At 46.7% G+C, this 18,340-nt stretch overlaps 1 protein-coding gene across 3 annotated transcripts; it reads left to right on the forward strand.

Annotated features, from left to right (window-relative positions):
• Nucleotides 1-7,067: 7,067 nt before the first annotated feature.
• On the forward strand, nt 7,068-17,096 carry PHB1 (prohibitin 1). Of its 3 annotated transcripts, none has more exons than XM_011725499.3 (7): nt 7,068-7,148; nt 8,685-8,799; nt 10,135-10,296; nt 12,493-12,635; nt 12,807-12,923; nt 15,113-15,208; nt 16,727-17,096. In XM_011725499.3, the coding sequence occupies exons 2-7, from the start codon at nt 8,712-8,714 to the stop codon at nt 16,937-16,939; spliced, it is 819 nt and encodes a 272-aa protein (XP_011723801.1). In that variant the 5' UTR covers nt 7,068-7,148; nt 8,685-8,711; the 3' UTR covers nt 16,940-17,096. The 3 variants fall into 3 exon arrangements, with proteins under 3 accessions (XP_011723801.1, XP_011723803.1, XP_024645698.1); XM_011725501.2 differs by lacking the exon at nt 7,068-7,148 and adding an exon at nt 7,210-7,232; XM_024789930.2 differs by lacking the exon at nt 7,068-7,148 and adding an exon at nt 7,219-7,238.
• Nucleotides 17,097-18,340: the final 1,244 nt, after the last annotated feature.

Here is an 18,340-nt window from a genome sequence, read left to right on the forward strand (position 1 = left end):
GAAAACCTATTTAACAAATTAATAGCTGAAAAATTCCCCCACATCTTACAAAAGATATAGACATCCAGATATAAGAAGCTCAAAGATCCTCAAATAGATTCAACCCAAAAGGTCTTCTCCAAGGCACATTACAGTCAAAAGTCAAAGACAGAGAATTCTACAAACAGCAAGAGCAGGCCAGGCATGATAAGCCATACCTATAATCCCAGCACTTTGGGAGGCCAAGGAAAGGAGATCCCTTGAGCTCAGGAGTTTAAGACCAGCTTGGGCAACACAGTGAGACTTCATCTCTATAAATAATTTAAAAATTAGCTAAGCATGGTGGTGTGTACCTGTGGTTCCAGCTTTTTGGGAAGTTGAGGTAAAAGAATCTCTTGAGCCCAGGTAGTCGAGGTTGCAGTGAGCCATGATCAAACCACTGCACTCCAGCATGGGCAACAGAGCAAGACCCCATCTCAAATATATATATTTAGCAAGAGAAAAGCATCAAGTCACATAAAAGGAAATCCCCACCAGACTAACAGATTTCTCAGCAGAAACTTAGCAAGCCAGGAGAGAATGGAATGATATATTCAAAGGGCTGAAAGTGGGCGAGGAAGGAACTTCCAGTCAAGAATACTACTATACCCAGCAAAACTACCCTTCAAAAATAAAGGAGAAATAAAGTCTTTCCCAGACAAGCAAAAACTGGGAGAATTAATTACCTCTAGGCAGGTCCTACAATAAATTCTTAATGGAGTCCCACATCTGGAAGCAAAAAGACCATATCTACCATCATCAAAATACATGCAACTATACAACTTGCTAGTAGAGTAGGTACCTGAATGAGAAAGAGAAAGGATTCATACATTACCACTACAGAAAACCACCAAACTGCAATGATAAACAATAAGAGAGAAAGAAAGGAACAACAGATATACAGAACAACCAGAAAACAACTAACAAAAATGACAGGAATAAATCCTCACCTATCAATAACAACCTTGAATGTAAACAGACTAAATTCCCCACTTAAAAGGCATAGTCTGGCTAAATGGATTTTTTTTGTTTGTTGTTTGTTTGTTTTTGAGATGGAGTCTTGCTCTGTCACCCAGGCTGGAGCGCAGTGGCATGATCTCAGCTTACTGCAAGCTCTGCCTCCCGGGTTCACACTATTCTCCTGCCTCAGCCTCCAGAGTAACTGGGATTACAGGTGCGTGCCACCACACTGAGCTAATTTTGTATTTTTAGTAGAGACGAGGTTTCTCCATGTTGAACAGGCTGGTCTCGAACTCCTGACCTCAGGTGATCCGCCTGCCTCGGCCTCCCAAAGTGCTGGAATTACAGGTGTGAGCCACCATGTCTGGCCTGGATTTTTTTTTTAATGATGCAACTATATGCTGCCTACAAAAATACTCACTTCAGCTGTAAAGACATATTTAGAGTGAAAGTAAAGGGATGAGAAAAGATATTCCATGCAAATGGAAAACAAAAGCAAGCAGAAATAGCTAAACCTATATCACATAAAACAGGCTTTAAGTCAGAAACACTGAAAAAAAAAAGACAAAGAAGGTCATTATATAACCATTAAAGGATCAATTCAGGAAAAGGATATAACAATTCTAAATATATATGCAACCAACATTGAAGCATCCAGGTATATAAAGCAAATATGATTTGATCTAAAAGAAGAGGTAGGCCAGGCACAGTGGCACATGCCTGTAATCCCAGCACTTTGGGAGGCCGAGGTGGGAGGATCACTTGAGCCCAGGAGTTCAAGACCAGCCTGGGTGACGTGGCGAGACCCCATCTCTGCAAAAGTACAAAAAATTAGCCAGGCGTGATGGCATGCGCCTATAGTCCCAGCTACTGGGGAGGCTGAGGTGGGAGGATTGGTTGAGTCTGAGAAGTCAAGGCTGCAGTGAGCTGAGATCGTGCCATCGCACTCCAGCCTGGGTGACAGAGTGAAACCCTGTCTCCTAAATAAATACATAAAGAGATAGACTCCAATATAATAATAGTTGGGGACTTCAACACCTCACTCTCAGCAAAGGGTAGATCATCTAGACAGAAATCAACAAAGAAACATTGGACTTAAACTATTATATTCCAGACCAAATGGACCTAACATTTACCCAACATTTCATCTAACAGCTGCAGAATATATAATCTTCTTATCAGCACATGGAACATTCTCCAGGATAGACCATATGTTAGGACACAAAACAAGTCTTAGAAATTTTTTAAAAATCAAATCACTTCAAGTATCTTCTCAATAAAAGGAGAAACTTTGGAAACTGTAAAAACACATGGAAATTAAACAATATACTTTTTTTTTTTTTTGGAGACAGAGTTTTCTTCTTGTTGCCCAGGCTGGAGTGCAGTGGCGTGATCTCAGCTCACTGCAACCTCTGCCTCCCGGGTTCAAGCCATTCTCCTGCCTCACCCTCCTGAGTAGCTGAGATTACAGGCATGTGCCACCATGCCTGGTTAATTTTGTGTTTTTAGTAAAGACGAGGTTTCTCCCTGTTGGTCAGGCTGGCCTCGAACTCCCAACCTCAGGTGATCCGCCAGTCTCGGCCTCCCAGAGTGCTGGGATTACAGGCATGAACCACCATGCCTGGCCCATTTTTCATTTTATTTATTTATTTATTTAATTAATTAATTAATTTATTTAATTTTTTGACGGAGTCTCACTCTGTTGCCCAAGCTGGAATAGTGGTGCAATCTCGGCTCACTGCCATCTCCACCTCCTGGGTTCAAGTGATTCTCCTGCATCAGCCTCCCAAGTAGCTGGGATCACACATGCGCACCACCACAACTAGCTAATTTTTGTATTTTTAATAGAGTAGGGTTTCGCCACACTGGCCAGGCTGTCCTTGAACTCCTGGCCTCAAGTGATACACCCATGTCAGCCTCCCAAACTGCTGGGATTATAGGCATGAGCCGTCGCGCCTGGCCAACAATATACTCTTAAATGACCACTGGGTCAATGAACAAAATTAAGAAGCATATCAAAAAATTTCTTGAAACAAATGAAAATGGAAACATAGGCCAGGCGCTGTGGCTCATGCCTGTAATCTCAGCACTTTGGGAGGCTGAAGTAGGCGGATCACCTGAGATGAGGAGTTTGAGACCAGCCTGACCAACATGGAGAAACCCTGTCTCTACTAAAAATACAAAATTAGCCAGGCGTCGTGGCGCATGCCTGTAATCCCAGCTACTCAGGAGGCTGAGGCAGGAGAATTGCTTGAACCCGGGAGGCAGAGGTTGCAGTGAGCCAAGATCATGCCATTGTACTCCAGCCTGGGCAACAAGAGCGAAACTCCATCTCAAAAAAAAAAAAAAGAAAAAAAAAGAAAATGGAAACACAACATACCAAAATATATAGGATACAACAGAAGCAGTGCTAAGAGAGAAGTTAATAGCAATAAGCACCTACATCAAAAAACTAGAACGTTTTCAAATAAACAACCTGACAATGCTCCCCAAGGAACTAGAAAGGCAAGAACAAACCAAACCCAAAATTAGGTGAAGGAAAAGAATAATAATGATTACAGCACAGCAAAACAAAACAGAGTGAAAAAAATTTAATCAATGAAATTAGACATTGTTTGTTTCAATGGATAAACAAACTGCTAGCTAGACTCACCAAGAAGAAAAGAGAGGAGACGCAAATAAATAAAATCAGAAATAAAAAATGAAACATTACTACTGTTTCGAGAGACATACAACAATTCATCAGAGACTATTATGAACAACTATACACGAATAAATTGGAAAACCTAGAGAAAATGGATAACTGGACACATACCAATATTGAACCAGGAAGAAACAGAAAACTTGAAGAGACCCATAACGAGAAATGAAATTGAATTAGTGATAAAAAGTCTCCCAAAACAGAAAAGCCCAGGACCAGATGGCTTCACTGCTGAATTCTACCAAACTTATAAAGAAGAAATAATACCAATTTTTTCAAACTATTCCAAAACAACTGAAGAGGAAGAAATTCTTCCTAACTCATTCTGTAAAGCCAGAATTACCCTGACACCCAAATCAGACAAAAACACAACAAAAAAAGAAAACAGCAGGCCAATATCCTGGATGAACATCAATGCATCCTCAACTAAATACTAGTAAACAAAATCCAACAGCACATCGAAAGGATAATACACCATGATCAAGTGGGATTTATTCCAGAAATGCAAAGATGGTTCAACATACATAAATCAATAACCGTGGATGCATCACATCAGCAGAATGAAGGACAAAAACCATATGATCATCTCAATAGATACAGAAAAAGCATTTGATAAAATTCAACATCCTTCATGATAAATATTCTCAACAAATTAGGCATAGAAGAAACATATCTCAACATAATAAACTCCATAAATGACAAACCTACAGCAATCATCATATTGAATGAGGTAATAGAGGAATGCCTTTCCTCTAAGAACTGGAAGAAGGCAAAGATGCCCACTTGCATTACTTTTTTATTTATTTATTTATTTGTTTATTTTTGAGATGGAGTTGTGCTCTGGTTGCCCAGGCTGGAGTGCAATGGCGCAGTCTGGGCCCATCGCAACGTCTGCCTCCCGGATTCAAGTGTTTCTCCTATCTCAGTCTCCCGAGTAGATGGGATTACAGGCATGCGCCACCATACCGGGCTAATTTTTTTTGTATTTTTAGTAGAAACGGGGTTTCTCCATGTTGCTCAGGCTGGTCTTGAACTCCTGACCTCAGGAGATCCGACCACCTTGGCCTCCCAAAGTGCTGGGATTTCGGGCGTGAGCCGCTGTGCCCCACACACTGTCATCACTCTTAATCCACGTAGTACTGAAGTCTTAGCCAGAGCAATCAGGCAAGAGAAAGAAATAAAAGCCATCCAAATTGGAAAAAAGGAAGTCAGTCAGACCAGTGTGAAGGTAGCGAGTTATCTCAATCTCACAGTAAGTTACGGATTGAACTCCTTGTTCTACTCTTTCCCCACTTCTCTCTACTGCACTTGAGTAGTCTTAAAAAAAAAAAAAGGCAAATTATCCCCCTTTGAAGATGACATGATACCTCACATATAGAAAAATCTAAAGATTTCACCAAAAATCTCTTAGAACTGATAAATTCAGTAAAGTTGCGGAATACAAAATCAATATACAAAAACGGAGGAAAAAGACCTCTACAATAAAAACTACAAAACTGATGAAAGAAACTGGAGAGGACACAAACAAATGCAAAGACATCTCGTGTTCATGGATTGGTGGATTGAATAATTAATATTGTTAAAATGACCATACCTTTTTTTTTTTTTTTTTTTTGAGACAAAGTCTCACTCTGTCACCCAGGCTGCAGTGCAGTGGCACAGTCACAGCTCACTGCAGCCTTGACCTTCCAGGCTCAAGCAATCCTACCACCTTGGCTCCCGAATAGGTGGAACTACAGGTACATGCCACCACATCCAGCTACTTTTTATTTTTATTTTTTTGTAGAGATAGGGTCTCACTTTGTTGCCCAGGCTAGTCTCAAACTCCTAGGCTAAAGCAATCCTCTGGCCTTGGCCTCCCGAAGTGCTGGGATTACAGGCGTGACCACCACGCCCAGCCGTCACGTTCTTATTCCTATGTGGGGGCTAAAAGAGTTGATCTTATGGAGGTAAAAACTAGAATGAGAGCTGAGCGCGGTGGCTCACGCCTGTAATCCCACCACTTTGGGAGGCCGAGGCGGGTGGATCACCTAGGTTGGGAGTTCGAGACCAGCCTGACCAACATGGAGAAACCTCGTCTGTACTAAAAATACAAGAATTAGCCGGGCGTGGTGGCGCATGCCTGTAATCCCAGCTACTCGGGAGGGTGAGGCAGGAGAATCGCTTGAACCCGGGAGGCGGAGGTTGCGTGAGCCGAGATCGCGCCACTGCACTCCAGCCCGGGCAACAAGAGCGAAACTCCATCTCAAAAACAAACAAAAAAGCAAAACAAAACAAAAACAAGAAAATAGGCCGGGCGCGGTGGCTCAAGCCTGTAATCCCAGCACTTTGGGAGGCCGAGACGGGCGGATCACAAGGTCAGGAGATCGAGACCATCCTGGCTAACACGGCGAAACCCCGTCTCTACTAAAAACACAAAAAATTAGCCGGGCGAGGTGGCGGCGCCTGTGGTCCCAGCTACTCGGGAGGCTGAGGCAGGAGAATGGCGGGAACCCGGGAGGCGGAGCTTGCAGTGAGCTGAGATCTGGCCACTGCACTCCAGCCTGGGTGACAGAGCGAGACTCCGTCTCAAAAAAAAAAAAAAAAAAAAAAAAAAAAAACAAGAAAATAAACAAACACGCACACGGAGGTGGGGCGGCGGAGCGGCGGCCGGGAGGAGGAGGGGAGAGGTAAGAAACCAATGATAAAACAAATGAAGCACATTGTTAACAATAGGTGAATCTGAGCCAAAGTTAAACGTGCGTTCTTTTGCACTATTCTTGCAACTTTTCCAAATAAAACGTTTCTTTAAAATCATGTTCAGGGGACCTGGATTCCAAGCCGAGCCCCTTTTCTCACTCGGTGCATGACCCTGAATGAATTCCTTCCTCTCGGTTGGTGTCAGTGTTTCAGCACAGATGGTTCTCTCTGGGTCTGGTAATCAATGTCTCACAACTCTGAGGACGTTTGCAGACAGGGCTTTGGAAGGAAGACGGCCCTTCGTTTCCCCCAAAGGGTCTCAGCCCGCCGCTGATTTCACCACGACTTCCCCCAGAGTTCTACCTGTCCTCTTTCATCAGTCATAAACTTGCCCCTACTCATTTTTGCCACCAACTGGACGCCCACCTCCTCTTTCCCGGAGCCCTAAGGCTCACCTTTCCTCAGTCTTAGCCGCTATACAGGATAGGCACGTGCATTTAGCCCCAGGAAACTACAGCTCCCAAAAGGCTTTGCGGCAACATCGTCGCGGTGATCACCAAAGAAAAAACGCTTTTCTTCGCGGGCCCGCCGCTGCATAGCCTTTTGGAAGTTGTAGTTCATCTGTTAAGAGCCGTGGAACCAGGGTGAGGTTCTAAGCCACCCTTCCCAGAACTCACAGCTCTCGTCCCCACCAATAGGAAGCCTGGATCTTGGAAAGCGGGCGGGGCAGAGGAGCGCATGCGCAGTATGCGTGGTTGGGGAATTCATGTGGAGGTCAGAGTGGAAGCAGGTGAGAATGGAGGGGGCGGCAAAGGCCAGTCTCTGGGCGTCTCTGCAATCCTGTGCTCCATGATGCGCACTTTGGGCGAGGAGAGTGCGTGCGTGAGTCCGACTTGTGAGGGAGGGGAGAAGGGGCTGAGCCCGGGACGAGCCAGGGGTTGCTTAGAGTAAGGGAGGTGTCCATGGGGGCAGGGTGAGGAATAATCCAGAAGCCTTTAGAAATGGAAAGGGCCAGGTGTCCCAGCCTCGGAGAAGGAAGATTTAAATGCACTGGACGAGATAAAGGTAGTCTCAGGAGTTGAGGTCTGGGAAGTAGGGAGGGAGGATTTGAGGCTAGAGCGGGCAACGACGGTGGGGCGGAGCGTTAGAAAGTTAGATGCTAGAGTGATTTCTAGTTAGGTCAACTGTGCTTATGCCCACCCCGCCTCAGCCCCACCCTCCCAGTTATTCCAGAACTCTTTGTCCCTGTGCAACTAGTTAGAGCCTTTCTCCCAAATAGGTTCTTAAGTTATCTTGGCCCCAGGATGTCATCCAGCCCCTGCTTCCATAAGAAGCAGGTCGTTCCTAATACACAATGTTGAGAAGCAGTATGGTGAGAGGAAAGCTGTGTCTGCTAGCATTAGACTTTTGGGTTCTAATTCTGGTTCTACCACTTAATAACTGCAATCTCGGCTTCTCATGTAACCTCTCTGTGTGCCTCTGTTTCCTCTGTAGTAATATGCTTCATAGGGTAATTGTGAGAAGTAAACAAATTTCTTTTATTAGGCTACCTGATATAAGTGTTAGCTGTAATGGTTACTTTTTTGGTTGGCATCAACATGTAGCACATTTTTCGAGTTATTTTTTCAAACCATAATTGCAGCAATCCAACCACACAGCCTCTTTTTGGGGGCCTGCTTGTCCAGGAAATGAGAGGGTGGTTTAGTATGGTGCTAAGTTCTCTATGGATTTCAAGCCCATGCATTGTTTTCATTATTGAACCAAGTGTCCCAGACACCTTACTTTAAATGGTTGAGAAAAAAAGAGAAATCAGCCAGGTGTGGTGGCTCATGCCTCTAATCCCAACACTTGAGAGGCCGAGGCAAGGGGGACACTTGAGCTCAGGAGTTCAAGACCATCTAGGGCAACGTAGTGAGACCCCATCTCTGCAAAAAAATGAACAAAATTAGCTGGGCGTGGTGGCTAGCTAATTTAACACTTCTGTGGACCCTGCTACTTGGGAGGCTGAGGTGAGAAGATTGAGCCTGGGAGGTCGAGGCTTCAGTGAGCTGAGATTGCGCCACTGCACTCCAGCCTGGGTGACAGAGCAAGACCCTGTCTCAAGAAAAAAGAAAGAAAAGAAACTGGGGGAAACAAAAAGCAGAAGAATTGATAGTACACTTTACAAGCTACAAAGCATTATTAGGTATCCTTCAATGGATGATTTAGCACTTTCAGGAATGGGGAAATAAATAGCCTGGTTGAAAAGTGACTGTTGTGTGTCAGAGAGGGCCTTCTCTGAGGATTTGGCATCAAGTTTGATTGTATTTTGTTTTTATCCCCTTAGGTGTGAGAGGGTCCAGCAGAAGAAAACATGGCTGCCAAAGTGTTTGAGTCCATTGGCAAGTTTGGCCTGGCCTTAGCTGTTGCAGGAGGCGTGGTGAACTCTGCCTTATATAATGGTGAGGCATGGAGGGACAGTGGGTCACTGCACTTTCCTGGGAGATTTCTGTTGGTCTGCATAGCCCATGTGACACTCTTGATGGTAGCTGCTGTCGGTGAATATGTTTGTGGCCAAGAGGGCTCATCTCTTGCCATTTCATACCCTAGGACTGCACTGTTACCAGAGCCCCTGACCTTTCAGTCATAGGTTCTCTCAGAGCCTTTATTCAAAAAGAGCCTCCCAGCCCACTTCCTAGTTGGGTGTGTCCAGTGGCTCCTGTCAAGGTGAAGTGAAGCCGCACCACCCAAATGCTGCTGCGCGGTGTCTGGATTGCCCTGGCTATCTGAAATGGAGATCTCATTTGTTCTCCTCTTCTTGCATGTGGAATAACAGCAAAGGCTGCAGATCTGTTTGGGTGACCTTGTCCCGAACAGGAGCTTTTGCTCTGCTGAATTTGGATAGTTTCAGAAGAAATATCTTTGAGATGCACTGCCCAGCCTTTAACAATGTAGGAGGGGGGTTAAGCTGGGTTTTCTTTCACTTTACTGTGGAAGCTTCCTCATTGGTCAAGCAATGGATTTGACCTGACTGTATCTGTAGGACCCCCTTTAACTCTGACATTCTAACAGTTTCACATGCTGCAAAGCAGCAGTAGGTTGACCCATCTGGTGTGTGGCTGGCTGACAAGAGGAGCTTTACTTTCAGAGTGAAGATTTGGACCAGTGATAAAGTTCAGCGAGGCAACTGATTAGAAAAGCCTGCTTGGCTTATAGGACACATCTTAGCAGTTCTGTGATCCTTTTGGCCACACCTGCCACTAGACAGTATTTGCTGTCATAAATTTCTCTCTCTGCCAAGACAGCTCTATAACCCCTTAGAACTTTAGAGAAACAGAGCTATTAGGAAGAAAGAGTGGGACCTCCTAAATGTAGGATTCCCATAATGAGGGTGCTGCTTCTGGGAGCACTAGGTTAAATTGGAGCCCCTTGGATATGTGGTAACTGGGAAGACCTCAGTGAGTTTTAGAAGTTTTGGTAGGTGATTCCTGGAAATATGGTGGTGGGAGTTCAGGGATAGAATGGTCATTCAGAAAATCAACAGCCAGTTCCCTCAAGGAGAAAGGATGCTAAGGAACAGATCCTATTTCCAATCCTTGGGGACATGTGGAACAGGAAGTGATTGCTTAGTTTTGTAGCTATTTAGAAGTCTCTAGAGACCAGGAGTTGGGGTAGAGAGAGAGAAGAGGGGAGACTTAATAAGTGGACAGAAAGCACCAGGGCTCTTTCAAAGACATGATCCTTTTGTTTAAAGGATGAGAAGATTTTTATGACATGTCATTATCCTTTCTTCCTAGTGGATGCTGGGCACAGAGCTGTCATCTTTGACCGGTTCCGTGGAGTACAGGACATTGTGGTAGGGGAAGGGACTCACTTTCTCATCCCATGGGTACAGAAACCAATTATCTTTGACTGCCGTTCTCGACCACGTAATGTGCCGGTCATCACTGGTAGCAAAGGTGAGTCTTGCCTGTGGTTCAGGTGAAGTAGGGAGTGTGGAAGAGGTGCTCTGCTCTTTTGTGTTGCCGGAGCATCTGTGGGATACCAGGATCCAAAAGAGTTTGGACTGTACATCACAGGAATGACTGGACTACTTGCCCTGGAGAGTTCAATATGGAATCTTAGAAATATCCACTTATGGCTGGGTGCAGTGGCTCATGCCTGTAATCCCAGCACTTTGGGAGGCCAAGGCAGGTGGAGCACCTGAGGTCAGGAGTTCGAGACCAGCCTGGCCAATGTGGTGAAACGCTGTCTCACCTAAAAATACAAAAATTAGCCGGTGGTGGGGGGTGCCTGTAATCCCAGCTACTCAGGAGGCTGAGGCAGGAGGCGCTTGAACCTGGGGAACGGAGGTTGCAGTGAACTGAGATCATGCCACTTTACTGCAGCCTGGGCAACAGAGTGAGATTCTGTCTCAAAAAAAAAAAAAAAGCCTGCTTCTAAACTTCCCACCTCTTTGGGATTTCTTTCTGTACTGTTTTGCAGTTGTTTTCAGGATACATTATGTACCTATTTCTAAAACTATTGATAGGCGCTTCTAGATATCAGGGAGTTGTCGGTATTAATACATTGCCCACCTCTCTTGGTGCACAGTTCAGGGCTCTGTCTCATGGGCGCTTGGTCCATATTGTTGACGTCTGTAAGCAAGCCATGACAGTGCTTTGGCTCCCTGCAGGCCTGAATTGTCCAGGGGAAGGTATAATTCTCTCCCTGGATCCTTTAACTGGCCCAAGTAATGAGAAGCAGAACATAGATGGGTCTATTAACCCCTTATATGTGTTACACATTTGACAGAGTGCTTTTTGACTGTTTTTTCCTTCAGTTTTCCCCAACATTTCCTCAAGGCCCAGAAAGCAAATGAAGTTGTCCTCATTCTCATAGACAAGGAAATAAGCTCAGGTTGGCTAAGGCTTAGAGAGGCCACATCATTAGTAAATAGCCCAGATCTTTGGACTACTAGTCTAACACGGTTTCCACCAGACCCAAACTAACCTCTCCAAGGCTGACTCCTGACTTGGCCACAATCACCAGAGCTTGAAAAGGCCTCACCCTACAATTCTTAGCATTGGCCTGTCTATTGTCTTAAAATGTTCAGTGTTGCAAGCGTTACATGGCGCCTGGTAGACATATAATCTGAATTACGTGTATCTGAGGGCATTCAGGGGATACCAAAAAGCTGCTATCACTGAATGTTCTAAGAAATTATAAACTCTTTGTGATGCTCTGTTGGGTTCTCTGCCAAGGAAACCAGGCATACCTATTCCTTGCCCTCTAGGATCTTATAATCAGCAGATTTGCTTATAAATTGTAGCCAATTTGGAGCCAGGCACAGTGATGCGTGTCAGCTACTCAAGAGGCTGAGGCAGGAGAAATGCTTAAGCCCAGGAACTTGAGTCTAGCCTGGGCCACATAGCAAGACCTTGTCTCTAAAAATAAAAAATAAAAATTACCAGGCATAATGGCTCACACCTATAATTCTAGCATTGTGGGAGGCTGAGGCAGGTGGATCACTTGAGCCCAGGAGTTTGAGACCAGCCTGGGAAACATGGCGAAACTCCAGCTCTACAAAAAGTACAAAGATTACTGGGTGTGGTGGTATGTGCCTGTGTAGTCCCAACTACTTGGAAGGTGTAGGTAGGAGGATCAGTTGAGCCCAGGAGGTCAAGGCGGCTACAGTGAGCCTTGATCTTGCCACTGCACTTCAGCCTGGGCAACATGTGACCCTGTCTCAAAATACATAAATAAAAATTGTAGCAAATTGGAGTAGGAGAGGCCATATAAAAGACCACTTGTGGCTAGGCGCGGTAGCTCACACCTTTAATCCCAGCACTTTGGGAGGCTGAAGCAGGTGGATCACCTGAGGTCAGGAGTTTGACACCAGCCTGACATGGTGACACCCCGTCTCTACTAAAATTACAGAATTAGCTGGGCATGGTGGCGTGTGCCTGTAATCGCAGCTACTTGGGAGGCCGAGGCAGGAGAATCGCTTGAACCTGAGGTGGAGGTTCCTGTGAGCCGAGATCGTCCCATTGTACTCCGGCCTGGGCAACAAGAGCAAAACTCCGTCTCAAAAAAAAGGAAAAATTTAAAAAAAAGCACTTGTTTTCCTACAGTGGTTTTTATTTTTAACTCCAGTGTTTGTCCCCTACCCTAAGATTTACAGAATGTCAACATCACACTGCGCATCCTCTTCCGGCCCGTCGCTAGCCAGCTTCCTCGCATCTTCACCAGCATCGGAGAGGACTATGATGAGCGTGTGCTGCCGTCCATCACGACCGAGATCCTCAAGTCAGTGGTGGTGAGTGAACAGGGGCCCTTAGCCTCAAGCCCAGAGCACCTCCCCAGAAGGGTGCCAGGTGGCAGGAAGCGCTTGGCAGTGGGTTGATTGGGATGTGACTGCAGTTTCCTGGTTCCTTTTCTGCTTCCTCATTAACCTGACCTGCCCTTCTGCTCCTCCCTTTGAAACCAGGCTCGCTTTGATGCTGGAGAACTAATCACCCAGAGAGAGCTGGTCTCCAGGCAGGTGAGCGACGATCTTACAGAGCGAGCAGCCACCTTTGGGCTCATCCTGGATGACGTGTCCTTGGTAAGATCCTTCGGGAGACCGAGGGGAAGGGGCTGCAGGTCTCGTTAGGTGCCTGGCTCCATTTCTGGGCAGACGCTATTAGGTCCCTGCTTCTGCTTTGCTAGATGTGAGGCTTGAAAACACAGAAACAGGTTGAGGCGAGGCAGTCTCTGTGGGTTTTTCAGTTGAGGGTTCTTTTGCCTTCCCCCTGCCACACACATTTTTCTTATGACCTCTGGTTGTATCCAGATAGTCCCCAACCACTAAATGTTTTACGTTCTCCAAACTGTGTTACCCAGAAAGTGATGCCTTGTTAACCCTGTTAGACACAGGCAGAAACTGTCTGGTAGAGACCAGAGAACAGCTCGGGTAGTCTTTATCCCTAGCACAGACCTCCCAGCCTGACCCCTGGGAGTTTCCTAACACTTACGGTCCGAAGCTCAGCGATGGAAGTTCTGGGAACCCTAGTGAAAGGTGATAGAGTGTAAACGAATGGTTCGATTCCCCCAGGCCTGGTATAGGGGGCAAGGGACATCTCTGAGGCGTAAGCTATCCTCCTGAGACACTATAGCTTGTGTGTTTATATGACATTGGATGTCATAACTCAGACAGAAAGCAATACAGGCAGGATAGCGTTTCAGGTTGAGGAGGGTGAGGGGAAGGGTCGTGTTTCTAGATTCTCTGGGAAAAATCATTTGGAGTGATTTGTTCGGGCAGTGAGGTAAAGTGCTTCCTGTTCAGTTCTCCCGTGCATCGCTAGGGAAAGGCACTGCTTCCCCCAGCATCTGTGCAGCTGTTTAAACAGCCACTGGACAACAGCCAGTGCTAACCCCGGGGCACTGCTCCACCTTGCTCCGCCTGCTGGAACCCCCGGGGGCTTGGGGCTCCCTCTGCTGGCAAGAGGCCAGGCTGCAGCCGTTCTGCAGGCCCTCCCCTGGTAATTACCGTGAACCTGAACACCTTGGCTGTGAGAAAACGCTGCGTAAAAACCTAAGGGAAAAGTTGGCATTTTACTAGACTTTAACCACATACTCCATTCTGGGGAAATGTGGGCTGACCACAGGAAACCCTGTCTAAGAGGTGTGAGAAGAAAATTAGGTTTCATGGGGAATTCGCTGCCCTCAGCTGGCCCTTTTAGAAATAAATTTTATTCCTTAATTATACATTTCATTTTTCATTTCTCAGGATCAGATTTTCTTACCCAAACTTTGACTGAGAGACTAGAAATGGATCAGGCGAAGTACAACAGCTGCAGTTAGAGTTCGGAGCTTAAACATTCTGGGAGAGAATGAGACCAGGATTTACTCGTCAGGAGCAGTTCGGGCCTGCTTTTTTAAAAGCAGAGGCTGGGAGAGCGGAGGAAGTGAAACAACTAGAATCTGATGGCAAAACCAATGCTCTCCTCTTGATTTTTTCTCAGTAAAAAGTAGGATGAATAAGTAAATTGCTCTAGGCTGGGCATTAGGAATGCTGAGGTCCCTTCCCATTGTTTGTGCTATGGTTAGGGACAGTCACGTCAGACCTGACATGATTAGGGAAGGTCTATGGATCATCAGACTTCTAAACCCTCAGCCCGACCAATGACTTTACCTGCTTTCTCTTTCTTTTAAACCCTTTAACAGAACCATTCACATTGGGAATAGCATGATTTGCATTCTACCACCCCTCGTCCTCTTCCTGTTCAGTGGTGGAGCTGCTGTGGGAAGAAGTGGACTGGTCAATCCATAAGCAGAGAGCATCAGGCTCTTGGATCCTTGGGAACCAGCAGCCTCCCTCACTCTCAGGGGCCCCGTTTTGCATCTGGCCTTCCTTGGGCTTTGAACAAGGCATCAAAGGCGCTTGGAAGAGCACTAGTCAGTGGCGGGGGTCTTAGAACCCACAGTTCTCCTCTGGGGAGGTGGTCGATTGAATAGATACCTTCTGGTGCCCATGGGCCCCATCAAAAGCCCCAGGCGCCATTTGCTACATGAGGTCGCTCGCTGCACTGAGAGTGACAGAGTAGTGTACAGGAGCAGTCGGGCAGCCAGAGATGCTGGGTGTAAACTCAGTTTGGATACAGATACAGAGATGGAAGAGTGTTCTGGCCTCACAGATGCCTCCAGCTGCCAGAGCCATTGCTGGCCTCTTCCTTCCAGCGGCCGTGGAGGCGTCCCAGCAGTGCTGTCTAAGCAATCACACTGCCTCATCTTGTGCTCACTCTCTCCCCTTAGACACATCTGACCTTCGGGAAGGAGTTCACAGAAGCGGTGGAAGCCAAACAGGTGGCTCAGCAGGAAGCAGAGAGGGCCAGATTTGTGGTGGAAAAGGTGAGCATTCAACCAGATGGCAGGAGCCTCTCTCCCCTTTCTTCTGCACTTAGCTTCCCCATTTGCTGGGTGGCCTGGAAATTCATCATCTGTCATCCCTTCTTCCGGGATAATCGGAAGGGGCTTGAAGGAATTGTACTTCTGCAATTGGTTCCAGAGTCTTCGGGGGCTAGTCAAGGATATGTGGAGTTATGTTCCAAAATCACCGAAGGGTAATTTTTCTTCCACTTCTCTGAGATCAAAAACACTTTCTTACAAATGAAAATGTTTCTCCTGGAGTATTTTCAGCTTCACTGAGAAGTCATTTTTAACCATAGTTACATAGTGAAAGCTGACAGCAAAAAAGATCAAACGTTGCACCAGATGTGCTTTCGTCACTGGATTTTTTTCTAGTGCTAAATCCATCCAGATGTGTCAAAGAATGCGATGGGATGCAGTGTATTTGCGTAGCAGCCTGTTCTTTCTGGTATTTGCAAAGACATGTTTATTGTTGTCCCCCTCTTCCCACCACCAGTATCCCTAATTGGTGGGGAGATGGGGGCAGCAAGAAATAAAATGGGAAAAGAGGAATAGATTTAATTTTGGAGAATGAAAACACTGTGTGGGCAGGGACTTGCGTTGCTTTGTATCTTCCATAACTTCAGAGATTATAACAAGTCTAGTATAGTGCCTGGCGATAGTAGGTATACAGTAAATGTTAGTTAAGCAAATAGACGCAGGGCCCAGCCATTTCAAAATTGTATGTAATTTCAGGGAGGCTTAATACTGTCCTCTTCCTCACACTCCTGAAGGTCACACATTTCAGAGAACTGTCTTCCTCTTAATATTGGTAGGGCAGGCCTAGGAGGTCTCACTGTGGGTGCCTGGATTCTGGTCAGGAATCAGCCTAGCCCACAGGCAGCTCTAGGAACAGTCACAAGTGCATGCTGCTCTTCCTTAGCCATCCTGAGGTTTTTTGTTTGTGACAGTGGCTCCCTCTGTGGCCCAGGCTGGAATGCAATGGCATGATCATGGCTCACTGCAGCCTTGACCTCCTGGCTCAAGTGATCCTCCTGCCTCCGCCTCCCAAAGTGCCAGGATTACAGGCATGAGCCACCACACCTGGCCCTGTCCTGGCTTTGATGAAGTCCTTTAGACTTGGGGCTGGAAGGAAAGATGAGCCTTGAGGGTTGATTCCATTTTTCTTTTGCTTCTGTTTTCCTTGGCCTTGGATCCTCCTGGCTCAGAGTAGAGTTGTTAAGCTAGATTGCAATTAATATTAATGAGGACTTTGAAATAAGACAAATATTCATGCAACCAACAGAAATGTATCTCTCCCGTGACGAGTGAGCATGAAAGGGAAGGGGAGGACTGGTGGGCTGTGTGCTCTGCCTCCCCCCACCATCAGGAGGAGGTAAACTCCCCAAGTTCCTCCAGGAGCCTGGGAAGGTGGCTTTCTGGTGAAGGGCCTTTGGTTGTAGCCTGACATGCGGTGCCCTGAGGTTTGGTCTTAGTCTGTCTCCACCTCCATTCTTTTAGGCTGAGCAGCAAAAAAAGGCAGCCATCATCTCTGCTGAGGGTGACTCCAAGGCGGCTGAGCTGATTGCCAACTCACTGGCCACTGCAGGGGATGGCCTGATCGAGCTGCGCAAGCTGGAAGCCGCGGAGGACATCGCATACCAGCTCTCACGTTCTCGGAACATCACCTACCTGCCAGCGGGGCAGTCTGTGCTCCTCCAGCTGCCCCAGTGAGGGCCCACCCTGCCTGCACCTCCGCGGGCTGACTGGGCCACAGCCCCGATGATTCTTAACACCGCCTTCCTTCTACCCCCACCCCAGAAATCACTGTGAAATTTCATGATTGGCTTAAAGTGAAGGAAATAAAGGTAAAATCACTTCAGATCTCTAATTAGTCTATCAAATGAAACTTTCATTCTTCTCACATCCATCTACTTTTTTATCCACCTCCCTACCAAAAATTGCCAAGTGCCTATGCAAACCAGCTTTAGGTCCCAATTCGGGGCCTGCTGGAGCTCCGGCCTGGGCACCAGCATTTGGCAGCACACAGGCGGGGCAGTGTGTGATGGACTGGGGAGCACAGGTGTCTGCCTGGGTCCACGTGTGGCCTCTGTCCTGTTGCTGATGGAAGATTTGCGGATGAGGGCACATGTGGCTGAACTGAGAAGGCGGCAGGCCTCCGTCTTCCCAGCAGTTCCTGCGCAGATGCCGCTGAAGAGAGGTGCCGGGGAGGGGCAGAGAGGAAGTGGTCTGTCTGTTACCATAAGGCTGATTCTCTTTAACTGTGCGACCAGCGGAAACAGGTGTGTGTGAACTGGGCACAGATTGAAGAATCTGCCCCTGTTGAGGTGGGTGGGCCTGATTGTTGCCCCCCAGGGTCCTAAAACTTGGATGGACTTGGATAGTGAGAGAGGAGGCCTGGACCGAGATGTAAGTCCTGTCGAAGACTTCCTCTCTACCCCCCACCTTGGTCCCTCTCAAATGCCCAGTGGAATTCCAGCTTGAAGGATTGCATCCTGCTGGGGCTGAACATGCCTGCCAAAGATGTGTCCGACCTACGTTCCTGGTTCCCTCGTTCAGAGACTGCCCTTCTCAGGGGTTCTATTCCTGTGCTGGGAAGGAAGCAACCATGGGAAGGAAACAAATGTGTATAAACTGCTGTCAATAAATGACACCCAGACCTTCCGGCTCAGCCATGAGTTGGTTTTTTTTGTTTGTGGGAGCTGTGGGATCAGAACAGTGTTCTAGCAGTTTTTGTGTGCACATGTTTGCATTGCCAGCTGGGACAGCATCTCTAGTAAGGCAGAAAATGCTTTGTTTTCAGAAAACACTTTGTGCTGTGTTCCAGATCCATCCCCAACCCGAAGGGAATCTCTGTGGTAGCAGGTGAGGTTTGTCATGGGATGGGCTAGTAGGCGGTGAAGGTGGGTGGAGGGCAGTTAACTTGTTCTGTGTGTTTTGGTGCCGCTACTCACTGGGAGTTACAAGCCTGCCCACCAACTGCCAGCAACACCTTCCGCCAATGCTAGGGAAGTGGTTGACGTAAAATAATGTGTCCAGTAGTCCTCAGTTAGATGGCTTGGGGTGCTCTGCGGTAGGTGTTTTTTTTTTTTTTTTCTTGTTTTCTTTTTTTCT

The sequence above is a fragment of the Macaca nemestrina genome, chromosome 17 (genome assembly GCF_043159975.1).
Source record: "Macaca nemestrina isolate mMacNem1 chromosome 17, mMacNem.hap1, whole genome shotgun sequence".
NCBI lineage: Eukaryota > Metazoa > Chordata > Mammalia > Primates > Cercopithecidae > Macaca > Macaca nemestrina.

Excerpts from the sequence above, each read along its gene's own strand:
- PHB1 (XM_011725499.3), top strand. The coding sequence starts at position 8,712 with ATGGCTGCCAAAGTGTTTGAGTCCATTGGCAAGTTTGGCCTGGCCTTA. Across the intron at positions 10,297-12,492 it reads GGTCATCACTGGTAGCAAAG|ATTTACAGAATGTCAACATC; the intron begins GTGAGTCTTGCC and ends CCCTACCCTAAG. Across the intron at positions 12,924-15,112 it reads TCCTGGATGACGTGTCCTTG|ACACATCTGACCTTCGGGAA; the intron begins GTAAGATCCTTC and ends CTCTCCCCTTAG.